Raw genomic sequence first — 25,416 nt, 5'->3', positions numbered from 1 at the left:
TGCAGCTGCAGACACTCAGTGAGCATCTCCCACCCCTGGACATCCCTCTGCCCACTGCAGCAGGATTTCACACTGCCCCATGCTGGGCTCCATCCCCAGGGAAGGAGAGGATCAGCCTGAGGAGGTGGAGCACCTGTGTTTGGGATAGTTTGGACTCCCCTCAAGGAGGGGCAGCAGGCTTGTCACAACAAGCTGGCAGCAACAATGCTGCCTGTACCTCCTGTCCAAAGTCCATCCACGAGATGGGACTGCCCCCCTCGGCCTGAAGTCTGGCCAGGAGAGAAGCCTGGACCTGCAGCACAGCTTGAGAGAGTGCTCACAGCTCTGACCTTGCCTTCAATGGAGCCCCCAGGCCCGTGGGCAGCAGATGGGTGGATGGGGGCTCACCTGAAGGCACTTAGTGTCCTCAGGGCCCCAGTAGGGTCTTAGATAATTCCCTTGGGTCCTTCTATTGCTGGGGCATAGGAGAGGGGCCAAGAACTCTCCTGCAAAGACAGGAAAGTCCCTTTTCCCCAAAGTTCTGTTGGGGTGTGCCTGATCTATTAATTTGGCTCTGGGGTGCACTTCTGAAATCCATCTCACAACTTCCTCCACTTTTGGATTGTGTCCTGGAGCAGCTCAGGAGAGGTCTGGCTTGGGCCAGTATCAACCAGATTCCTTTCAGATGAAACCAAATCCAATATGCTCCAGGAATGCACCTCATGCTCCCCAGCCACTGATGGGCGTTCAGGCTGCAGGATCAGCCCAGAGCCTGTCTGGAGCTAAAAAACACCTTGTAAATCACAGAATCATTTAGATTGGAAAAGACCCCTAAGATCACTGAGCCCAGCTGTTAACAGAGCCAAGCCCACCACTCAAGCATGTCCCCAAATGCCACTTCTACATGATTTTTAAATCCCTCCAGGGATGGTGACTCCACCACTTCTGTGAAGAGCCTGTTTCAATGCCTGACAATCCTTTCAGGGAAGAAATTTTTCATAATATCCCATATAAACCTTCTCTGGCAAATCTTGAGGCCATTTCCTCTTGTTCTGTCCTCTTGCTCTGATTAAACCACAACACATTTGTTGCCTGGGGGAAGAGGCTTGACCCCTCCCCCCCAGCTCTTACCTGCTGCCAGGGAGTTGTAGAGAGCAATAAGGACTTCTCGTACCCCCTTTTCTCCAGGCTGAGCCCCGCCCCCGTTCCCTCAATCCCTTCTCATCACACTGTGCTCCCAGCTCCATGGCCTTTCTCTGGACATTCTCCAGCACCTCTTGTAGTGAGGGGCCCAAAACTGAACGCAGGATTCAAGGGGAAATATACAGTTAATACATCAGGTCCTTGGCTATCTGTGTCTGCTCCTGCTGCCCTGTGCTTGTGCATTGGAGCCTCTATGATGACAGATTTGCCTTTCCATCACATTTCACTGGAGCTGCTCACGGAGCAGAGCTCTCCTTTCTAATCCTGTGTCCACGAGCCTCTCCCGGCCACCTCTCTGCCCTTTGTCTTCCCAGTCCCCGACAGGAGCGCTGCGTCCTGTGCTTTCCTATCCTCCTCCATGAGGGGGGCCTCGAGCTGCAGAGACGGAACTTCCCGGGAGAGAGAAGACGAATATTTCCCCGTGGCTCCAAGGAAGGCGGGCAGCTCCGGCCGCAGCAATCCCACACCGCTAGATGGCAATTGCGGTGTGCGCACGGAGGGGACGGACCCGACAGAGGATTCCCGCAGCCGGAATGAGGGGCTGCCCCCGGCTGTCCTCCCCACCTCCGGCTCCTCCTGCCGCCTGCAGCCTCCAGGTGCTCTGGCTTCGCTGGGAGAAGACACTGGAGCCGCTGGGCTGGGTGGGCATCGCCGCCGGGACCCCGCTGGCCGGTGAGTAATGAGCGATGGGTTTAATTGTCCCCGGGCTGCTCCGGGCTTTGGTGGGAGCCGGCTGGGGCAGCATTCCCGGTGCGAGCAGCTCGGCCCGGGAGGCTGAGCCGGGGTAAATCACTCCTGAGTTCATCAGCTTTCACTGTCAGCTCCGTTATGTTTTACAGCTTCGTGCAGAGTAACTCACGGGTGACGGGTCTTGCCCCAGCCCCTGTAGAGAGAGCAGAGCTCACTCTGCCCTCTGTTTGCCCCGGCATGCCGTGAAAAGTTCTACTAATCTTTACACAATCATGGAATGGGTTGAGTTGGAAGGGACCCTAAAGATTACTTTTTTCCAATCCCCTGGCACTATCTTCTACGTTTGTGTTGTATCTTTTGATGCTGTAACTCGGGTCCCAGGAGGTTTTGTGCTTTTTTAACTATGCTGAAGCTGCTTCCAGAGCTGGTTTTTCTAGGATTTCTCAGCTTCAATGCTCTGCTTTGCTGCTGAGGTTTAACAGCCAAAAAACCCACACTGGGATAGTTTTCACTAGCCCGTACCAGGGGCTTTGCTATTGCTCAGAGATAACTTTGTCAGATTTCTCTTTCCTCACCAGATAAAAATCAATCATTTGCCTCCAAAACAATTGTGACATTCTTGATCCAAGGAGAAAAAAATAACAGCCTCCCTGATCAGTGAGAGAATTGTCTTCTCCTTGGGCTTTACAAAATCTGTTGGGACAGGGAAACTGTGTTTCTTCAACCCCCTCTGCAATGCCTCAGCTCTCAGAAACTCAGGTCAAATGATACAGCAGGCAGAAAAGAAACAGAGCCTGAGAAATGCTGAGTGCTCTCCAAAAGAGTTCCTTAACTAATGATCCTTCTGCTTGGAAGCATCACAGATCTTGGGTATGGATGGCTGGAAGTTGGGAGCCTGAGTGTCCTGAGAATGATGGGTGGGTGTTTTGGGGTGAGGGAGGAAGAAGGTTGAACGGTTGTTTATGTCCAGAAACAAATAACAAAACACCTAAAGAACTTAAATTAAGACAGAGAGGGTTATTTCTTTCTTTCTGTCCTTGGAATTAGAGCACCCTTGGCATGAATCACAGCTTGAGTGTGGGGCAGCCCTAGGAGGCAGCCAGGCCATGGGATGCGTTGCTCACTGGAAATCAGCTCCAGTGAGCCTGCCTTCAGTTAAGAAGTTTATTGCCCTTACAGAACCACTGCATTGATCCAGCTGCTGAACATTGTCAGGAAAATACTGCTAAACTGGAAAGCAGCAATTTTTTTCGGCAGCCCAAAGCAAGGGGGGAAGTGCTGCAGAGTCTGGTCCCAGAACTGTGGCTGTCCCTCACACATTCCAGCCACGCGCCCCAGCACAAGCCATGGGGAGCTTCCTCTTCACCAAGTGGAGCGTGTCCCAGCCTTCTGCTGGCCACTCCCTGCTCAGTCTTCAAAGGGAGGGGGTCAGGCAGCCCTGACGGGTCACTGGCTTGACACGATGGGCTGCTGGAACAGATAGATTGCTCCTGCTGAGTTAACGGTATTGAAAATGACAGAGACACAAACACCCCAGTGATTAATGAGCTGGGGATGGGGAAGTCAATCTGAAAGCCAGGGCAGAGATATCAGCCCTATAAGAAATATGGGAAGAATTTGCCCCTAATCTAATCTCACTGAATTCCACAAGCATGTAAAACAGGGATCATTTGCTGCAGTTCCTTAGGTTGAGAATTAAACAGGAAACCCCCAAGGATGTGAGATGTTCTCCCAAATACCATCATGCCTGTGCACAGAGGCTGGAGAGCTGCTGCCACAGTCTGAGCCGTCTCATCTGGTTGGACAAGAGGTGATGCCCAGGCTGTGGTGCTGCCAGCAGCAGCATCCAGCTCCAGGACAGGGAGCTGGAGCCAAGTCTGGGGTCCTTGGCAGGTCTTGCTCTTTGCCAAACCCAGCATGAGCCAGCAGGGCTGGCAGAGGTTCCAGATGGGAGTTCTGCTGCCTCGCTCTCTGCCGTGCTCCTGTGACACCCTCTCAGGGGCTGTTTACAGCAAGCATGAAGATTTATTGTAAATTTTGGCTCCCAGACTCTTGGAGCTGCCTCTTCCTCCAAGCCTTGTCTCTCCCCACTCTGTCTGGGATTACAGCAAGAGGTGGTTCAGAGAGCACAGGGCAATTAGATCCTTACAGGCACTCCCTGACATGGTTACAAACCTGCAGAGACACAGAGATCAATCAGCCCGGGGGGCAGCCAGGAATGGATTTTGGATGGGGCATAAGGGGCACACCCAGCCTCACCTGTCCTTTTTGAGGTGCTCCCCATTTGGAGGTCAGATCAGGGGATCTTGCTCCCCACTGCTTGGAGCAGGGAGCAAAGAGGGGAGTGGGAATGGGGAGAGAGGATGAAAACAGTGTTACCTGCCCTGGACTGGCTCTCCCTTTTTGGTCCCCTCTGGTCCTTGCAAGACACCCGAAGCCTCCCTGCTCCTGCCCTGCTCACAGGAGCTGCTGTCCCTTCTCCAGCTCTTTTTACCTGGGGAAACTGAAGGACAGGATGGTGAAATGACTTGTGTAAGTGACAGGGCTGGGCTCACAGTACAGGGCACCTAATCATTCCTTCCCTAAAGACTAGATTATCTCAAATCACAGCCATAAACCCCCAGCGTCTCCTCGCAGGTAGATGCTGTGACTGACAGACATTCTGTGGTACCCAAAAGGGAGCACTCTACACTCCTGGCAGAGATAAGCCTTCATTATTCCCCAGTGTAGTCACTATAGGATATTTGGGCTCTGCCACCTCCATGCTCAGCCATTCCTGATCTCCCTGCTGCTCCACTGTACCTGCAGACATGCCATACGTGTGTCCAGACCAGCACAACCCCTCTCCACCATGCATGACATGGCATGGAGCACAATTTTTCCTAGCATCAGCCCCTGTTGACTTGGGAGCCTGATCAGGATCTGCTTTCCCTGGAACGACACCATTCACAAGCACTCAGCCATGTGGGGTTATTGTTCTGCTCTCGTGTGCTGGCGAGCTGCCATTTATTTTGAGCAGGAACTCCCCTGCTTCTCCCACCATCGGGTCCAGATTTATTTCCCCCTTTTCTAGGAGGAGACCACTGATGTCAGCTAACTTGGCCTGAGCTCTTTGCAGTGTGAAAAGGAAATCAAGGGCTTTCAGTTTCAATCTGTCCCTTGCTTGTCCTCTGAGGGGAGAGCTGGCCTTCCCACACGGATGGGTGGAGACACGGTTACAGATCTGCCACCATGTGCTGAAGCCACATGCATGGAGTCGGGCTCAGTGCCGAGCTGCTCTGTGCTCTGGGAGGATGAGCTGCTCTTTGGGGGAAGATGAGACACTTGGGGTCAATCCCTGCCCTGCTGTGCTCCCCATTGGCCGTGAGCAGGTCACTTAGTCCAGCTGTACCTCAGCTCCACACGAGAGCAATGACAGCCACAGTGACCTTCCATGGTGGAACCCTGTGCAGATGAGTCCATGGGGGCAGAGAGGCCTCCACATGAGGTAGGAGTGGGCAGGAGGACGTGGGACGTGGTGCTTCTGACCTCTGGAGATACTGGCACAGGAGCCGTGCTGGGAGGGGGTAGCCCCACTTGTGTCCATGCTCCGGGCTGGCTTCTCCCAGTGTTTGCAGGGCAGGGAAATGACAGAAAGCAGGGGAGCCGTGTGCTTTGGAGCATCCTATTGCTCCTGCCCTGGTTCCCCCACACCCGCGCTGTGACCTGCCCAGCGCCCGCCCTGCCACAGCCCGGAGCTCCCGGGAAGAGTGACCGAGCAGCCGGCTGGGGCGGCGTCCCCGCTGCCCATTGATCCTGGGAAACACCCGCTACAGAAGCTGCAGCCTTGGTGCAGGCGGCTCCCCAGGCCGCTGCCGAGCTGCTGGAGCGGGCAGGAGCAGGAGCAGGGCTGCGATGCCCCGGGAGCCCGGCAGAGCCCGTCCCCATCCCCGGGACAGCCCGTCCGGAGGGGCCGGAGCGCGGTGCTCTGCAGGGCCAGGGCCTTACCCGCCCATCCAGGCTGTAATTCCCCAGGAGCCCAGCCAAGAGGCTCTGAGAAGAAGCAGATAACAGGTCAGGCACCTTCCATCCTCGTTAAAATACTTTCTCCGGCGGAGCCCCCACGCCTGCCCAGCCTGTTCCAATTAGCGCAGCGGCCGGGAGCGCCGGGAGCGAGGCTCCCGCTGATGAAAAGAAAACACTGCAGAGCTTTCAAGTGTCAGGGGAGGCGGGTGGCCCCAGCTGGGACAGCCAGCGGCCCCGGGAGTGCGGCCCGCAGTGCTGAAGTGGCTCAAGGGCCGGGTCACTGAGCAGCAGAGCAGGTGTTTCACGGGCAGCTCCTGCCTGGAGATGTGCCAAAGCTAAAAGCTCTCTGAGAGGCGCTGAACATCCCTGTCCAGTAGGTTTGGAGGTGGGAAGCAATAATCCCAACATGAATGAGGAAAATCAGTGTTGCAGATCCTGAGTGTTTGCTGCAGAAAGCTTTGGCATCTTCAGTATTGAGGACTGAGAGAGAGATGGGAAGACTGGCTGGTGATCAGAATTCGTTTTCTACTGTGATTTCCAAATGCTTATATACCATTCTAGGAAGGGTAATAATTTTTTTACTACAATGGTTAGGTTAAACATCACACAAACTCACACATTTTACATCTCTTGCTTGCAGAAGTTCATCCAGTCCTTTTTTCCTATTGCCAGTCTTGATCCAATCTTCTTGTAACCTTCAAAGCTCTGTTTGTTCTTGCCAAGGCATCTTGGTTGTCAAACTGACCATGCTAATTAAAGCCACAGTACCCTCTGTCCTATGTACCCCAGTATCTCCTACACCTCGAGAAGCAATCAGTGCTGTCTTGGGTGTGCTGGGAAAGGCTGCAACCTGCCCAGGGAACAGGAATTATTCTCCCAGGGCTAGCTGTCTCTGAAGGCACTCCTGGGAATGGAGCTGTCCCTTCCAACCCTTGAGTCTGTGCAGGAATTCTTTGCAGGATCGCACCAAGACCCCAGCCAAACCCAGCACCTCTTTTCCAGAGCAGCGTGTGACACTGGGCTCCAGCTGGTGACCCAGGGCTGGAGAGCTCTGTATTGAAAACCCAGTCAGTCCTCCTCCTCCCAGCAGAGGATTTACAGCCAGCCCATGGCAAGGAGCATGGGCAAACCTGCCCCTGGCTGCAGTCCATGCTGATTCCTGGCCTTGGAGCCCCTGCCAGGTTTTAGCACATGTGGGACTCACCCAGGCTGAGCCTGGAAAATCCAAAGCCCAGAGAACAGCTCCTCTGTGGGGCGGGGAGTCTCCTCAGGGCTGTGCTGAGTGTCAGGCCATGTGGCAGACAGGTGACAAGAGTGGGTTTCAGCACTGGAGTACAAATGGCTCTGAGGAATTCAGTGCTGCCTCTGGGGACCCCCAAGGCTTTGGGGACCTGGCCTGGAAGCTCAGCAGGCAGTACACAGCCTCTTCTCTGCCTTATTTGGCTACTTTAACACAGCATTAAAGCATGGCAAGCCCCCTCCAATAATGAAGTGTCTCTTCTGAGGAGAGACTGCAGGAGTTGGGCCTGTTTAGTCTAGAGGAGACTGAGAGGGAATCTCATTACTGCATATAAATATCTCAAAGGTGGGTGCCAAGAGGATGGTGCCAGACTCTCTTCAGTGGTGCTCAGCAACAGGATGAGGAGTAATGGTCACGCAGCAAAACACAGGAAGTTTCACCTCAACATGAAAAAAAACTTCTTTACATTGAGGGTAGTGGAGTACTGGAACAGCTCTCCAAGTTGTGGAGTTTCCCTCTCTGGAGACCTTCCAAACCCACCTAGACTGTGTAACCTGGTCCAGGTGACCCTGCCTTGACCCAGGGGGTGTACTGGATGATCTCCAGAGGTCCCTTCCAACCCCAACAATTATGTTATTCTGTGAAGAAATTTAAGCTTCTCAATTGCACTAGAAGGCAAATTGGGAATTTAGTATGCCAAGTCAGCCCAGAGTTTAATACACCAAGTTAACCCACACTTGTCCCACCTCTGCTTTGTCCATAGAGGAACCCAATCCTCTATGGATTTGCCATTTCCCACTGGTGTCCCAGTGTGGTTTGGCCATTCCAAAAGCCCTGAGGTGGGCAACAGGACCGTGGCAGTGCTCTGTGCTGGAAGCTGCCTGTGCTCTGGCAGCATTTTAGGTGAGAGCAGACCTGCAAGGTGCAACAAATGCTGTGTCTCCATTCAGCTTTCCCTGCACACTGGACTAACTGCTCCCTGAGGCTGGATGCCCTTGGGGTGAATTAGGAAGAGGAACAGTGGGGGTCCCATTCCAGCAGCACATTCAGGAATCCCTAGAAGTCCTGCAGGGGCTGAAAGCAGGGGCTGATCCAGCCCTTCACTGTGCCTGTCACTGTGCCCTGAGACAAGCCCACTGCTGGGCTTGCCCAAGAGCCACATGCCCAAGAGCCGGGCCAAGACAGGCTTCACCTCTCAATGGCAAGGGAAGGGTAGGGACTGAGCCAGCAGCCTCTCAAGAAAGGGATTAGCAGGATGTTAAGGGAAGCCAGCTCCTTATCCCTTCATAAAGAGTTATTAATACTCTGGCCAGCCTCAGGCTTGGCAATTCCCCATTTGCTTTCAGAGGATGTGGTCCCAGCTGAAGCGTGCCTGGAGCTACTGTAACTCCAGGGAGACAAACACTGTCAGAGGAAACGCTGTGCTCTTGCTCTGAGGTGCCACCACAGGCAGCAAGGTCCCTCTGATAACACCCAGATCCCAGGGCTGTCCCTGCCCCTTTGCCATTGTCACCCAGCACCCCTGGGTGAGGAAACCCCATTCCTGGCAGGGGTGACATCCCAAGGCTCTGCAATGTGCCAGTGGCAGCTGGGCACTTTCATTCCCACCCGTGGTGCTTGGCACACTCAGCAGAGTTGTCTGGCAAGGAAGGGTGGTCTGGGGCTAACTGCAGCCAGGGGACTTGTATCTCTGGAGGCTGCAGTGGGGGAGATGTCCCTGCTGGACAGGATCCTGCTGGCCCCTGGCTGTGTGATGGCAGAGACACCTGGAGCAGCCTCAGCCTTCTGCTGCTGCCCAACAATCCCTTCATCCAACCCCTCCAAAAATCTGCTCCCCTTGATTTCTGCAGATCTGTGTGGGCACGTGTGACCTCGCTACTGAAGGTGTCTCTGAGACCCCGACACATCACAGGGCACACTGTGGTCCCCCAGTGCCACCCAAGCTCTGGCACTCGGTTTTGCTGTCCCAGCTTTGGTGCCATGGAGCAGGACCATCACGTCCTCCTGCCACAAATCACTCAGCACCGCAGGCTCCCTCAAGGATTGGCTCTGCCCCAGCCGGGCAGCTCAGCGGGAAGGCAGGGAGGGCTCACCCTTGCGCCTTTGTCCTTCCCCTGGAGAAAGTCGACAGCTGCCTCTCCCTGCAGCTGCCGGGGTATCCATCATCCACACGGGATGGAGAGGGACAACCGCAGCCCCGGGCCGAGCAGGGAGGGGCAGGCGGTGATTTAGGACGAGGGACAGCTGCGAGCAGGGGGGGCTCGCCAGGGCTCGGGGCCAGCAGCTCGGGCTGTGCACGCTCCCCTCACACGAGGCTCCACATTCCCAGGGCACGGAGCACGGGGCGGGCACCCCGCAGAGGCGTGTGCGGGGCGGGCACCCCGCAGAGGTGTGTGCGGGCTGGGCACCCCGCAGAGGCGTGTGCGGGCTGGGCACCCCGCAGAGGTGTGTGCAGGGCGGGCACCCCGCAGAGGTGTGTGCGGGGCCGGGCACCCCGCAGAGGCGTGTGCGGGCTGGGCACCCCGCAGAGGTGTGTGCGGGGCGGGCACCCCGCAGAGGTGTGTGCAGGGCCGGCACCCCGCAGAGGTGTGTGCAGGGCGGGCACCCCGCAGAGGTGTGTGCAGGGCGGGCACCCCGCAGAGGTGTGTGCAGGGCCGGCACCCCGCAGAGGTGTGTGCAGGGCGGGCACCCCGCAGAGGTGTGTGCAGGGCCGGCACCCCGCAGAGGTGTGTGCGAGGTGTGTGCGGGGCCGGCACCCCGCAGAGGTGTGTGCAGGCCGGGCACCCCGCAGAGGTGTGTGCAGGCCGGGCACCCCGCAGAGGTGTGTGCAGGCCGGGCACCCCGCAGAGGTGTGTGCGGGCCGGGCACCCCGCAGAGGTGTGTGCAGGGCGGGCACCCCGCAGAGGTGTGTGCAGGGCGGGCACCCCGCAGAGGTGTGTGCAGGCCGGGCACCCCGCAGAGGCGTGTGCGGGGCCGGGCACCCCGCAGAGGTGTGTGCGGGCCGGGCACCCCGCAGAGGTGTGTGCGAGGTGTGTGCAGGGCGGGCACCCCGCAGAGGTGTGTGCAGGGCGGGCACCTGCCCCGAGTCCGCTGCGCCCCCCGCCCTGCCTTCGCCCCTCAGTTTCCTGGCCGGGGTGTGACTCCTTTGTCCCAGCTCCCAAAAGTGGCAGAGAGGGAACCACCCCACCCCAGAGCTTGTGCTGGGAGAGGCGGGACAGCCTCAGAAGCGTGGGGCTCAGGTCTGGGAACCAGGGCTTGGGTGCTTGGGTGCTTGGGAGGCACCAGCCCCACGATGGGGGTCTTGGCTCCGTGAGGCTCCCGCCTCTCACTGCGAGCTCTAGCCCAGGGCTTCTGTCCCCCGGCGGGGATGATCCCTAGGGATGGATGCTGACAAGGGGTGCAGCACCTCTCCTCCCCTCGCTCCTCTCCCGTGAGGTCCCCCAGCTGTTGGGGAGCAGCGTTTCCCCCCCGCGGGCGCTGCGCTGTAACTGGAGAAGGCGGCGGGCTGTCAGCGGGCGTGGGGATTACCCGGGACACAATCGGGGCTGTGAGACCAGCGCGGCACACGCGGCACGGCCGCTGCTCTCCGTGCCGCCTCTCAGACATCATCGATAGCCTGATGAACCCGCTGCCAGGGCCCTTCCCCCTCTGAAATTCGGGCTGGTTTAAACTATTCACGGCGTTGCAACACAAAGGAGTTGTCAGTAGGGAGTTGGTGCTTTCGTGGATAAATGATTCCCTCCTGCACCCACGTCTCAAACAGAAGGGTCTTTTCTCTGGGCTGTTCACTCTCTGGCAAGGCTTTCCAGGGGATTTTGTGTAACAGCCCAGAACCTCAGACCTGCTGGGCTCTTCTGTGAAGAACTCAATTCAGCCTTACAGTATTAAAGGGAGCTTATAAAAATCAGGGAGAGTGACTTTCTACACGGCCAGATAGGACAAGGGGGAAATGGTTTTCAACTAAAAGAAGAGAGATTTAGATTAGATGTTAAGAAAAATTCCTCACTGTGGAGGTGGAGAGGCCCTGGCACAGGCTGCCCAGAGAAGTGGTGGATGGCCCATTCCTGGAGGTGTTCACAGCCAGGTTGGAGAGACTCTCAGCAACCTGACCCAGGGGGTGGCATTGCTGCCTGTGATCATCTGGAACAAAATGATCTTTAGGGTCCCTTCCAACTCAAACCATCCTGTGATTCTGTCACTTCTGCAGATCTCCAGTAGAAGGGGAGGGAGGGAGGGAGAGCACATGGAAGCCCCTGTGACCAGGGCACCTGGTGGACTGCTGGCAGACTCAGCCTAGCACTGTCACCTCCTGTGCCACCTATGCCTGGCACTCCTGGTGACTGCCAGCACCCCAGAACAAGGCTGTCATCCCCCAAGTCCTCCCCTGTGGATCCTGTGGTGCCTGGAGTATGAAATGTTAACCCTCAGCCTCCCCTTCTCTAGGCAGCCCACCCTCATCAGCTCTTCCCTCCCCAAACTGGGATGGAAAGAGTTGCAGCCCTGGACAGTTGATTATTTAAAGCTGTCGGGAGTGTTTAATTTAACCCTGGATTCAGCATTCCCAGCTTGTTTCCATCCACCAGGCACCCGAGCTCCCCTCTCTGTGTAAACTCTGCCGAGCTCCTCACCTCCAGCAGATCCGTTCCCCCTGTGCCCGAGGTGACTGGCACAGCCAGGGATGTCCTTGTGCCAGGGGCTGTGGGCACAGGGGGCTCAAGGAGCTCTGATAGGATTTCAGCTGGGTGTCAGGAGGTGGATGTGCCTCACCACTGCCTGGGCACGACGGGAGGGAGCCCCTAAATATTCATGAAAGGATTGCACCCATGGGAAGTAATCCTTTCCAGTAAACTGGAAGTCACACAGTTTTTTACTGGAGGTTATCTGCTGGTAGGTTTTTTCTTTCCTTATCTGCTGTTAAACTTTCACTTTCCTATGCCTGTGCCCAGCTCTGCCAGAACTCTGGGATCCTCCTGGGCATGTCTGTGGCTCCTGCTGCCATCAGACCTGCCTTTCCAGGGCAGGAGATGGAGCACTGGTAAAACTGAGCTGTGCACAGGAGTGCATGTCTGTCCCTAAAGTTCACTCTGTGTGAACGTGTCCTGAGGCAGCAGCAGTGCCCTCCCTGCCATCTGCAGAATCCCAGCCTGCCCTGGCATCCCCTGGGTCATGAAAGGTTCCTCCAAGTCTGCCTTAGCCCAAAGTTCAGCCTAGCACAGACCTGGCTCCATTTATAGAAACCTTCAATTAGAGAACAGCATTTTCCCAAGTCCTGCAGCAACACAACACACTTTGGCAAAGGAAAAGAAGAAAATCCCTGTCAAATCCAAGCCCTGTCCTTGTGCTGACCCCTCGGAACAGGAGTGCTCGCTCAGGGCATGACTGTGAGATCACAGGACAGCTCTGGGAGAGCACTGCAGGTGCTGGGCAAAGGAAGAGCTGAGATGCAGCTTGTCATTGCTGCCTGCTGGGGAGGTGTTTGTGGGAGCAAGGGCAGCACTGTGAATCCCCATGTGGCTGATGGGTTCCTAACAGAGAACCCCACCTCTTCACATTCCAGGAGCAGTTTGTACCTGGCTAAAGCCATCATGCTTTTACTCTCCCCAGGCAATGGTTGACATGTGGAAAAGTGCCCAGGAAGGGCTGGCTGGGTGGAGAGAGACAGAGCACAGCACAGCCACCACCCTGAGGTCACATCCGTGTCCCAGGGTGGTGCCAGGTCTCCTAGTACAGGAGAAGGACCTGGAGCAGCAGCAGGTTGTGCTGACCAGAGGGAGATCCAGGCAGTAGTGAAGCCAGGGAAGGGGCAAGAAAGGAGCTACACCCCAGCTGGGGGCTGCACCGCAGCCCAACCACAGTTTGCTGCTTGGAGAGAGAGGAAGCCCAACTCCAGCAGCCCAAAATCTCCTCCCTAGGCAGAGCTGAGCACTCCTTGTGCAAGGCAGTTGGAAAGACTTGGCTTCACCATCCCTCCCACAGCCCATCCCTGGGATGGCAGGAATCCCCTGCTCCTTGTGCCAAGAGCCTCTGGCCAGGGATGAGCCAAAAAGCTCATTTTAAATCTTTCAGTCATGAGACTGGAAGAAGTTAATACGCAGCAAGAGGGGGAGTTAGTCAGAGCTGCCATGTAGGGAGCAGGTTTTTTATTAAGTGGAGAAAAAGCATCTAAGTAGCCTGGATTAACTGGTTAGAACTGGCAGGCAAGGCCTGCTCCTGGGAGGGGCTGTGGGGGCTGCAGTGCAAGGCTGTGAATCCCTATACACCTCCAAAGAGGGGTATATGTTAAAGAACCCTCCCAATCCAGAGCACCCTGGAGCCAGAGGATGCTGGTGGCCTCAGGGAGCTCTGTGGTGACCAGGAATTTGCAGAGATCCCAGCCAGAGATGTGTCATGCACACACAAATCCACAGGTGATATTGGGGGGGATCACAAAAATGCCATTTATGGATGGTGCTTCAAAATATCAATTCCCCTTCCAGAGGAAGGGATGAGATTTAACCCCAAGCTGAGAACAGATGAATATTAGGGATCCTTCACCAGGCTCTGCCAAGCACTGGGGTCTGAGCAGATACTGACCAGAGGATGCCCAAGCTCTCAGAGCCCATTGGAGGCTGTACCACTGCCCTCATGTCAGTCACCTCCAGGATGCCCAAATCCCAGTGCTCCCAGGTACCACACGATGTGGGCATGCTGGCATCACCCTGCACACCTCCCCATGGCAGGCTGGAATAGCTTACCTGTCAAATCCCTGGACAAGGAATGTGCTGGAGCTCCCAGGGGGGTGAAAGGTCAGAGGGTGTCCCAGGCACAGCTGCTTTCCCATTCCCAGTGCCCACACTGGTTCAGAGAGCACAGCTGCAGCCTTCCCCCTTCTCTGCTTGCAGCTGGTGTTGGTGGTGACATCTTGGTGCTGGACCATGGTGCTGTGAGGGCGAGCAGAGCCTGCCACTGTCCTGTGTCAGCATGTGGGCTGCACCTGGCCACTGCCTGCCCCTCATCACACTCCTGCTCTGCCTCCTCCTGCAGCAGCTGGGCAGCAGCAGGGCATGGAAGCAGCATGCCCCACGCCTTCGCCTCACCTACAAAGGTAAGGGGTTCCTCGGGGTTCGCACCTTGCCTGGGAGGGCTGAGAGGGCAAAGAGCATCCTGCAGGGAGAAGAAGGGTGCTCAGGGCTTGGGGGCACAGGCAGCCCTGTGGTCGTGGCTGTACTCTCCACACTCTGGGCCCCCAGGATGTTTCAGGGGTGCAGCTTCAAGCACAGTCCCTGAGAATGCTGTGCCAGTGCTGCTGCCATAGGAAAAGGAGTCTGAACAGAGAATGCCCTGCCCTGATCCAGCAGAATACTGGGAGTAGAGGGGATATGATCTTCTTCTCAGACTAACACTCTCGGTGTGTCCTGGGCTGGGGATGAACTGGGTATCCCTGGGGAATGTTCCCTGCCTTCAGCTCACAGGGACACTGAGCCCCAGGAGAGTCTCACCAGCCTCTTCTCTGCCTCTCACCAGCACAATCTCACCCCAGCTCAGCCTCTCTGCTTTTGATCCTCGTCCTCTCCACTGGAGACCAACTCCCAGTGCAGATGATCTCCCTGCTCCACTTCTCCCTTCCCTCCTGCAGCTGTCTCTCTGTTTACATGATGAGTTCTTGAGGGGAGGCAGTTTGCTCCTCTCAAGCCCCATGCAGAGGGGGGGACTATTTTGGTGAGCAGAAGATGCAGCAAGGGCAGACTGACAGGTAGCACAAAACAAAGCCCAGAGAAGTGTCAAAGAGAATACCTAGAGAAAGTCTACGGGGGAATGGCCTGAGCAGCTGGAACAGAACCCTGCCAGCCTGGCAGTTTCTCACCCTGCCTTGAATCTGTAGCGTGGATGTGACCAATCGAGCTGCTTTCAGTTTCTCCTACGTGAAAAAGAGCAAATTTCTTTGGAGGATGGCAGCTCAGCACATCCCCAGTGCTGCCCTGGATGTGACTGTGGTGAGGGCTGGACCAGTCCTCTCCACACCTGAGAGAGGGCAGAACAGCTTTCCCATGGGCAGGGCACTCCAGGCTCCAGGGCCATGCTCCTGACCCACTCCATTGCCCTGAGAAGCCGCTCTCCAGGCAGGGATACGGATGTCCCTGTGAAAGATGCCCCGCATTTGTGGCTGGAGAGGGCTGCACCTCCCAAGGATGCAGGATATGTGTGTGAGGAGATGGCCTTGCTGATAGCCCAGCTCAGAAACAGCTCAGCTCTGCCTTTCCTTGGAGCCAGAGGAGGCAGATGGGGCTGCTGGGGCAACTGGAGAGAAAGGGGACTGCTGCCTTCAAAGCCCCACAGGGTCAGACATGCCAACAGCCCTCAAACCTTGGGCAGGGGCAGGAGAGGAAGCTCCCAGCATCAGGAGGGCTCAAGGACGAAGTGAACAATGGCAAAGAGATGTGACTCATGGACAGACGGGGCGGGTTCAAGGACACAACGCCTTGAGAAGTTTGGGTTTAAAAAACTTTAGGAAAAAAAAATAAATAAAAGGAGGCCTTTGAGAGACCATCCACGGGATCGGCCTTGTGCTCAGATCCCAGCATGGGGGTGGCAGGCAGAGCCCTCGGTGGGGAGGGGCAGAAGACGTCAGTAAACAGGGTCGAGGGAAGGAAATGACAGCAGCGAGGGCCAGGAGAGCACAGGAAGGATGGGGCACAGGGCACGGGGCCAGGAACAAGAGCAGCGGCTCCCACCCTGCCGAGGAGGTGAGGAGGAGGATTATAATAGCACACAGGGGCAGGCTGGGCTCAGCGGGGTCAGGCTGGGTCAGCCCCAGCCCTTCTCCAGGCTGTGCAGCAGCGAAACCACAGCCCGCCTGGCAGCTCCTCCTGCGGGAATATCCCAGGATTGGCAAACGAGTCCTCTGCCAGCCTTTGATCTGCAGCCAGGCGGGACTCAGAGGCCACCACCACACAGCAAGTGCTCCGGAGCACGGGGAGGTCACGGGGCTCTGCTTATCACACCGAGGGCTGCCCTGGCACGTCGCTTATCAGCCAAGAGCAGTGAGGGGCCAGAGCCCGATTTAGCCCCAAGCTTCCCCTGGGCTCCAGGAATCTCCTCCGTGGGCTGCTGTGCCTGGGGAGGGGGAAGGGGAGAGGGCAGCCCTCCGGCACAGCCGGGCTGTGACCCCAGGAAGTTTGGGGTCGCCCCGCACAGAGGACGTGTGGCTGAGGGGCAGGCAGAGATGATGGATGGGACAAGGCACTTAGAGTGGTCTCAGCAATAGAGACAAACACCGCGGCCTTGGGAGATAGTGAACACAAAGGAGACGATGTTTCTCACCCACAGCCATGACACAGCCGCTGCAGAGCCCCCCTGGTTCCCTGTCTCCAGTGTCAGGTTTGGATCCAATGACCTGAGGGTGAGAGGAAGCTGAGTTTTGTGCTCCCTGGGTCTAGATCCTTGCACTCAATGTCCCTGGGTGAGGGAGCAGAGCCGTGGGGCCAGGCTCAGACCCTCCTGGTCATTATCCTGCCAGAGGGTGCAAGTGCAGGGTACTGAGTCCTTCCAGGGTTCTCCCACATTCTGCCAGAGGCAGCAGGGAGGGCTCTGCCATCACCCTGCCTGACCTGTCCTCAGACAGGGCTGGTGCACGTCACACAGTGACCAGCAAGTGACATTGACTAGGACCAGTCTTGTACCCATTAATACAATACCAAATACCCTCTTAATTACACTAATGTACCGGATGAGCCTTTGCCCTCCCACCCCCCACCCCTCCCCAGAGCCCTGCCTGACATTTCCCCCGGATCAGGCCGGTCCTGGGAGCGTTGGCAGACACAGGAGAGTGAACCAGGCACCGCACCCTGTTGGAGATCCAGCAGGGACAATGGCCCGCAGGAAAGGGAAGGAATTCAGCTGTTAATCCCATTCAGCTGGTGGGAAACGGTTTGGAAGCTTTCTGCTCTCTATCTATGGCACCCAGAGGAGAGCCCTTGGGCACCGAAGGGATGGTGGGGAGTGCGGTGAGGCTGTGCAGTTTTTGTGGCAGCAGGAGGAGAGCCAGGATCTCGCTGATGTGGCTTGGAGCTGCTGCTGGCAGAGGAGGATTTGTAACGGGAGCTCCCCGGAGCAGGGGAGGTGGAAGCACTAGCTGAGAGCCAGCCTGGCTGCTGGATCCGGGCAGGGACTCGCACACTGCCTGTCCCAGCAGGGGCCAGAGGATGTCGGTGGTGTCTCCAGCCCGCAGGCTCTTGCCTCGCTTCCCCTCTGCCCGGGAAAAGGAGTGGAAGGAAGTGAGACAACCTCCCGGGTCAGCCGGTTCCCTGGGGAAGGAGCCGTGCCGGTGCCCACGTCCACCCCACCTGCGCCTGGGGCCGCACGTCAGGTGCTCCCATCGCCCCGCATCCGCCCGGCCAGCGTGGGCTTCCCTTGGTCACCTCCTTCCCTCTGCTCCTGACACGCTGCTTCACTCCCTGTGATTTCGGGCAGACTTTCAGCCTGAGCCTTACAGGTTTCCCTGAATTTCCAGCCACATTCCGCCTCCATTCAGTCCCCATCCAGGGCAACCCATCTCCATCTCCTCCTCCCATGGCCCCACTTTTGCTCATTACCCGGCACTACACCAAAGCCAGGAGCAGCCTTGCCAGAGTAGCCAGCCCTCTACCCCCAGCCACGTCCTGTCACTTCTAGAGAGGCAAGAGATGTGTTTTGACTTGTGGAAGTTCCAAGGACTGACTCAATGCTGGTTTGATCGCTGGGAGCAGGGGCTGGGGGCTGGCAGCTGCTGCTGTCCGGTGTCGGTGGAGCCGCCGCTCTGGCTGCACTGGGGGATGCTCACCCCACAGACATCCCCCGAACCTGGCACATCACGGACCAATACTGGCCCCAGGGATGTTGTTTCCGGAGTTTTAACCAAGACACAACAGTTTATTGTCCTCCTCACACACCCACATGGCCACAACTGTGCCGGAAGGGCGAGGCGAGCCACCCCGGCTGCTGCATGGGAGGAGCCGCAGCCAGAACAGCAGAGCCTTTCCACTGTCCTGTCTCACTCCCAGAGGAGAGCGCTGGGTCTGTGGCACCCTTGGATCTTTCCCTGAGCCAGTCTAATGCTGGATTTAGGCTGCGCCTCAGGACACAGAGTGGGAAATGTGGGTGCCGGGTTGGAGTGGCACAGACAGGGACTTCCCTTCCAAGGGTCAGTCCCAGTGCATCCATCCACCTGCCTGACTCTGTGAGTGGGGCAGCCCAGCAGCCACTTCACAGACTCAGAGGCTTAGGGGTGGGTGCAGAGGGTGTTCAGAGCAACTTGTGTTGGCTGTTTCCATACTGCCTTTCCTCTGAGGGATGCTTTGCCCCAGCAAACAGCAAAGACCTTTTGTATGAAGACTCTCTTGATCTGAATGAAGCCCTGGGAAAACATTCCAGGAGTTACAGCAAGCGAGTCACCTCTCTGCTCCATCCTCTGCCCGTGGTTTCAGGGTGCAGAGGCTTTGGGGTTCTAGGAGTTCCTCTGGAAGGCAGGCTGGAAGCTGAGCACTCCAAGATACTGGGGCTGAACCTCTGTCCTGCCCTGTGCCTGCAAACCAGCCCAGCCAGGGCAAGCTCAGCACAGTTCTGCTCTCTGTACGAGTGACTCTCCTTCAGCACTGTGACGAGCTCAGGGGCACTGAGGGTGGTGGGGTTTGCCAAGGCAGTGGCAGGAATATTGTGTACCCTTGGTGCAAGGATAGGTAACCAGAGCTGTCCCAGAGAGGGAGGCATGGGGCCTCTGGATGGGTTTCTCTTTCTCCCGCCTTGTTTGTGCTCCTCAGATCTGCTGAAATCCAACAGCTCTCGCCTGCTGCTGGCCTTAGGGGATGGGATGGAATTCCAAGCCCTCTTGTTGGATGAAGACAGGGCCTGGCTGATGGTGGGAGCAAAAAACCATATCTTCCTTCTTCACCTGGACCATCCCAGCAGAGAGCCTGAGAAGGTCAGTGCGGGGAGGATGGTGGCCCTGACCAGGCTGGCCCCTTCCTCCCTGGGAACCACTCCTTGTCCCAGTGCCAGGGCCTGGGTGTGGATGTACTCTGAACTGGGCTGTTCTAACCTCACCGGGGACACATTTACACCGGGATGTCTCAATCAGTGGGGTCAGCCCATCCCTGGTGGAGCTGAGCCCTGCTGGGAAGGGCTGGTGCCAGAGGAACAGGGTGGCCTGGCCAGGAGATGTGACCTGGGTGGACTTCAGGCAGTGCCCAGAGCCCTGCTGTCACACCTAGTCCCTGCTGCTGCCTCAAGAGCTCCAGCAGTGAGTCCACTAACGTCATCCCAAGATATCCTGCTGGCCGGGGGTACGGCCAGAGCCCAACAAAAGAAAATCCCATTATGGTGCTGCAGCCTGGTGTTCCCACAGGCTGGGATCCAGGAGAGCCTGCCCACCTCCTGGGTGGGCCACAGCATGTCCAGGCTTTGTCCCCATGACAGGTTCACTCTGAGTTGATCTGGCAGGCTGCCCACTGGGCTCTGGGAGCTCAGGGGGGTGTCAGACCTGTGCCAGAGCAACCCCAGGTCCTTGCAGTGCATCTGAGCCTGGCAGCACCTGCTGGCTGAGCCTGTTCCTACTGGTGCCACAGGAGGCAGGCGGAATCAGGGGCTGCATCCGCAGGGTCTTTTTGTTTCAGATTTATTGGCCAGCCCCCAGGGAGCAGGTGGAGCACTGCCAGCTGGCAGGGAAGAATGTGGAGGTAAGTAGGGCTGGCAGCCCCCACCCGTTGCCTTTGGCAGCTCACCACTGATATTAAACAACCCCATCACCCCAAAGGGGAGCCTGGGAGTCTGCCTGGAATGCCGTTGTGGAGCCAGCCAGAGCCGAGCCCAGCTGAACAGCTGCTAGGACAGGGCCTGGCCAGGCTCTACACCCCCAGCAGCCACCACAGCTCAGGCCTGACAAACATCTCCCCTGTGCAGACCGAGTGTGCCAACTTCATCCGCCTCCTCCAGCCCTTCAACCAGAGCCACGTGTTCGCCTGCGGCACCGGCTCCTACCAGCCCGTCTGTGCCTTCATCCAGCTGGGAGCCAGGGGGAAGGTGAGGGACACCCTGGACAGACACATCCCTATGGATATGGATTCCCCTTGGCAGAAGGTGCCAAGAGACCCCTCTCCCTGGGAGCAGGGGGAGAGGGAGCCCCAGAGCCTCGGGAGGGCAGCCAGCCTGATGCAGTCCATGGCATTCACATGGAGAGTGCAACTCTGGCTTGGGAGTGTCAGGGTGTCCCGGTGGGAATGGGACCAGGTTCTGACATCCCCCTTGAGGAACTCACTCATCACAGACACACCAACCTCCTTTCCACCCTTTCCCCCAAGTTCCAGCTTGTTCCCAGGCTCCCTCAGGGCTGACATCTCCCCCTTGGCTCTCCCAGGGTGCCAGGGCTCCCCACATGCAGTTGGTGACCCAATCCTTGGAGTCGGGGCGAGGACGGTGCCCCTACAGCCCCCACGAGCCATTCACGGGACTCCTCATCGGTAAGAGCAAGTGAGGAGCAGAGGGGATCCCGTTGGGAGGGGGAGTGCTGGGAATAATCTGTGCTGGGAAGTGCTGTTTCCCACCCACACCCCCCGACCCTGCAGGTGGGGAGCTGTATTCAGGCACCTCCAGTGACTTCATGGGCAGCAGCGCCGCCTTCTTCCGGACCTGGGTCCATGGGGCCGAGCAGAGCTACATCCGCACGGAGCAGAACCAGGACCACTGGCTGCATGGTAGGAGCAGGGGGACCTGTGGGGAGTGGAGGCCTCTCCTTCTAGCTGGGGAGAGGCTGGGGTGAGCCCTGGGGCCAGAGCTCTGGTCTGGGCCCTCTCTCCTTGTTGGGGGGAAACAGTGATGAAGCCCCTGGTGAGACCCATGCTCCAGCACATGTTGCACAGCCTGAGCACTGGGAATGGTGTTCTGCCTCCTGGGTAGCCAGGTCTCCATGGGCCCTGTGTCCCCTCAGCACCTCACACTGTTCCCAAGGGCTTTCAGGGCAGTACCACAGGGTGGGATCAGGGCACAGGACCATGTTGTGCTGCTCTTTCCCCCTGCAGAGCCTGCATTCGTTGGCGCCTACGCCATCCCCGATACCTACAACCCCCACGATGATAAAGTCTACATTTTCTTCCGTGAGACGGCCATGGAAGCCGGGCAGTGGGAGTGGCGGCACGTCCACGCCAGGGTGGCCAGGGTCTGCAAGGTCAGTTGCCAAGGCCAGCACCTTCTGGCCAGTTGTCCCCACCAGGTAGGCTTATACCTGCTCTGGACCAAGGAGCATCCCAAGCAGAGGAATGTGGGGGTGTCACTGCACACCTACCACAGGGCAGAAGGCTCAGGGCTGGGGGTTTCCCTCTGTGGGAGTGAGGAGGGCACAGCAGTGGAGTGGACTCAGAGAGGCTGGACTGATCCTGGCTCTTGGTGCCTGGCAGAACGATGTTGGGGGTAAGCGCAGCCTCATCAACCGCTGGAGTACGTTTCTGAAGGCCCGCCTGGTGTGCTCTATCCCCGGCCCTCAGGGCACTGAGACGCACTTCGACCAATTAGGTGAGTGCCCAGCCCTTTCTGCAGCCGGGGGCAATGCAGCTCCACCACGGCTGCTCCTTCCAGCACAGCCCCGGGATGCCCATCTCCATCCTCAGGACTGTGCTCCAGCTCTGGGGGCCAAACCTCTACCCCTCTCTTTGCAGAGGATGTTTTCCTCCTGCGCACCCGGGACCCCCAGAACCCCCTTGTCTTTGGGCTCTTCACAGTCTCCAGGTGAGCAGGACCCTCATCAGTCCCTGTGTGGGACATTCCAACCAGCGCTGCTCCCCAGGGAGCTCTGTGGGGAGAAGGGCAGGACCAGCACCCAGCTGGCTGAGTGAAGGGCCGCCAGCTTTCCCTGCTTTCCCTGCTACTGGTTCACCGGCACATCGTTAAAACACAGTTTTGGCATCTGCACAGTCAGTAATCCCCAGCCTGGGCCAGCTGTGTCAAAGGGATTCCTGTCACCGCCGGGGTGCTGTGCATGACTCCAGGGCTGACAGGGAACAGCGTTGGCTCAGGGGGTGGGTGTGCATACAACTGATGCCCGTGAAGCAGCCAAGACCCTGAGAGCCTTGTGCGTCCCGACAGTGGTGTCTTCAGTGGCTCTGCCGTCTGCATCTACTCCATGGCTGCCGTGAGAGCCGCCTTCAGCGGCCCCTTCGCACACAAGGAAGGATTCGACTACCGCTGGGTAGAATACAAGGGCCGTGTTCCCTACCCCCGCCCCGGCACGGTAAGGGAATGGGGAGCAGCTGGAGTGGGAGCGGGACAGGCTGGTCTGGCCCTAACGCAGCCTCTGTGTCGCACAGTGCCCCAGTGAGACGTACGACCCCCTCCTGCAGTCCACCAAGGACTTCCCCGACGAGCTGATCAGCTTCATGCGCAGCCACCAGCTGATGTGGGAGCCCGTGTACCCGCAGGGCGGGCAGCCCGTGCTGGTCCGGGTCAACGTGCCCTACCGGCTGCGGCGGCTGCTGGTTCACCGCCTGGACGCGCAGAGCCGGGAGTACGACGTGCTCTTCCTCGGCACAGGTGGGAGCTCGCCCCCGCTCAGGGAGCGCTGCCACCACGGGGCAGCTTGTGTGTCCTCTGGTCCCGCCAGTTCGGGGGCTCCCAACCCTGACGGCTCCTCCTCCCGCTGCCTTCACAGATGACGGCAAAGTCCTGAAGGTGGCCCTGGCCGGCGGGGTGAGCCACGGCCCCGAGGTGATCAGCCTGGAGGAGATCAGCGTCACTAAGGTACAGGCAGCCGCGGGGGCTCAAGTGACGTGGTTGGACCGCACAGCCTCCCGTGGCCGGGGCACCCTCCCTGCAGGCTCTGCAGGAAGTCACTGGCCGCTCTCAGGGAGGTTCTCACCTCACTGCTGGGGGCTCCCACCTGCCCTGGGCAGCAGAAAAGCACAGAGCAGTGCCAGTGGGACTGGAGCCAAGTCATCTTCCAGCTTGCCATCCGATCCCTGAGGCAGCATGTGGGTTGCACTTTGGAGCCCACACTGAAATGAGAGGGCTGAGCCCAGGTTTGAACGCAGGGCTGCTGGGCAGAGCTGTCCTGGGCTGCCCACGTCAAGCAGCTCCTTGTGTGGAGTAGGTAGAGCTTTGACCCTGGACTTGGCCCAGGCTCCTGGCATCCTGTAACCCCTGGGGGCACAATCCTACTTGGTAGGCTGGGGTGCCCAGGAGGGACTAATATAGCTGCAGCACCCTCTTGTTTCCCCTTGCAGGTACCTTCTCCCATCCTGGACATGAAGTTATCACCAAAGCGGGTGAGTGTCCCTTCTGCTTCTCCCTAAAGCAGTCCAGGGACACGGATAGAGGCCAGCTGGTCCCAGCAACTCTGCCGGGTCCCTTGGCCCCAGGGGGTGCACGTTTAGGGAATGGGATCCTGCCAGGGCGTTAAGGGGGTGGCAGGCTCTGTCTCGCACTCCTTACTGTCCCCCAGTGTGTCCCCCCCAGCACGGGGCGGGGCTCTGTTCCCTGCCAGCCCCGGTGCTGACAGCCACTGTCCCGCTCGCCCGAGCAGCAGGAGCTGTTTGTGAGCAGCACTCACGGGCTGCTCCGGCTCTCCCTGTACCGCTGCGAGCTCTACGGCAAAACCTGCACCGACTGCTGCCTGGCCAGGGATCCCTACTGCACCTGGGACAGCAAGGCCTGCGCCCCACACCTGCTCACCGAGAAGAGGTGAGTGTGCCCTGCATTGCCCTGCAAGGTGATGCTGATCAGAGCAGGGAAAGGGAAGCGGCAGCCCCGGAGCTTCATCCATCAGCCAGACCCCCTGTCTGCTACCCATCCTTTCCTGATCCTCCTTCTTGAGGCATTGCCACAGAGGCGTCCCGCAGCCTGGGGTGGGACAGCCACAGCCCTCTCTGCTCTCCCGCAGGCGTGCCCGCTGCCAGGACGTGCTGAAAGCTGACCCGCTCAGCCAGTGCCAGGACACGGCAGAGGGTGAGTACCAGCTCCGGCAGGGACAGCCGGCCGTGCCCAGGGAGCGCCGGGCCCGGGAGGGCGGGAGGCGCCGCGCTGGGAAACCAGCGCCCCCACCGCGGACTGGCGGCTCCCTGCTGTCCTCCCTCCCTCGGGTCACACAGCCCCCACTCCGGGTTCTCACCCCCTCCCCCGCACAGGGACTGCTGCCGTGGAGAAGGTGGTTTTTGGAGTGGAGAAGAACTCGACCTTCCTCGAGTGCCTGGCGCGCTCCCCGCAGGTGACGATCCGGTGGCGGGTGCGGCGCGGGCAGGAGACAGCCCCGAGCGAGGTACGGGACAGGGCGGCCGGGACCAGGAGCGGGGCGGGCCTTATCCCCAGGGACTGACCCACGAGCTCTGTCTTTGCCCCAGGTGAGGAACAACGGACATTTCTTGGTGCTGGAGCAAGGGCTGCTGATCCGCCAGCTGGCGAGGGAGGACGTGGGCACCTACGAGTGCCAGGCGGTGGAGCGCTCCTTCTCCCGGCCCCTGACCCGCTACAGCCTCCGCCTCATCAGACACGAGGCCACGGAGCTGCCGCCGTACAAACGGAGCAAGGAGATCGAGCCGGGAGGGACCCACCACGGCCCCCGGCCCCGGACTGACCTGCTCCCGGGCTCCAAGGGCTTCCCGCGGGCGCTGGGGGCACCGGGCACCAGCCTGGAAGCCTATTGCAATGCCCTGCGGCTGCAGGAGCGCCAGCGGCAGCGAGCCTGGCACAAGTGGCAGCACCCGTCCCCGGACAGCAGGAACGGCCGGGTGCGGAGGCAGCCGCAGCCCCTGTGAGGGGCAGAGGGAGCCAGGGCTGCCCACAGCTCCCTCCCCGCTCTCTCCTGGGCCCTGCTCGCACGTCGGCACCAGCTCCGGGACACCTCTCGCCTTCCCATGCAGAACCGCCTCGCTGTTACTACCTCAAGCCCCGCCGGCCCCGCGGCCTCTCTTCACCCCAGAGGGCACCGGGGACAGGGCAGGCAGCCCACGCCGGCTCTCGGAGACTCGAAGCTATTTACCTGCAGAATATTTATTTTCCTTGTTTTCCCCTGGCCCTGACTGATGATCAGCAGCAGCAATAGAGGGCAGGGAGGGGCAAGGGCCAGTTGTCCCAATGGTTCCCTGACTCCCGCAGCACCCAGCCCAGGCAGGGCCGGCCGTGTGATGCCTCCCGTCCCTCTGGAGGCGGCAGGATGCTCACCTGGGTGGCTGCCGAGGTGTGGATGGAGCCCAGGTGCTGCTGAAAGCAGCAGGACACTGTTCCCGGCTGAGCCTGGGCTCCAGGTGTGCAGAGATGCTAATGCCCAGCCCAGCTCCAACCCACTTCAAACGACACCACTTTCCTTT

The 25,416-nt window shown here is 58.7% G+C and overlaps 1 protein-coding gene across 1 annotated transcript; it reads left to right on the top strand.

Annotated features, from left to right (window-relative positions):
* Window positions 1-1,755: 1,755 nt before the first annotated feature.
* On the top strand, window positions 1,756-24,864 carry LOC310913936 (semaphorin-3D-like; the record flags this gene model as incomplete). Its single annotated transcript, XM_083869787.1, has 18 exons — window positions 1,756-1,854; window positions 13,999-14,201; window positions 18,892-19,052; window positions 19,744-19,806; window positions 20,030-20,149; window positions 20,484-20,586; window positions 20,692-20,820; window positions 21,145-21,290; window positions 21,520-21,634; window positions 21,778-21,847; window positions 22,205-22,349; window positions 22,426-22,648; window positions 22,767-22,855; window positions 23,338-23,379; window positions 23,637-23,794; window positions 23,994-24,058; window positions 24,238-24,368; window positions 24,451-24,864. The coding sequence occupies exons 2-18, from the start codon at window positions 14,078-14,080 to the stop codon at window positions 24,862-24,864; spliced, it is 2,298 nt and encodes a 765-aa protein (XP_083725913.1). The 5' UTR covers window positions 1,756-1,854; window positions 13,999-14,077.
* Window positions 24,865-25,416: the final 552 nt, after the last annotated feature.

Source organism: Zosterops lateralis, assembly GCF_965231275.1.
Source record: "Zosterops lateralis genome assembly, chromosome: 11".
Taxonomy (NCBI): Eukaryota; Metazoa; Chordata; class Aves; order Passeriformes; family Zosteropidae; genus Zosterops; species Zosterops lateralis.
The sequence above is the reverse complement of the archived record's forward strand: the minus strand, read 5'-3'. Positions and strand labels throughout refer to the sequence as shown.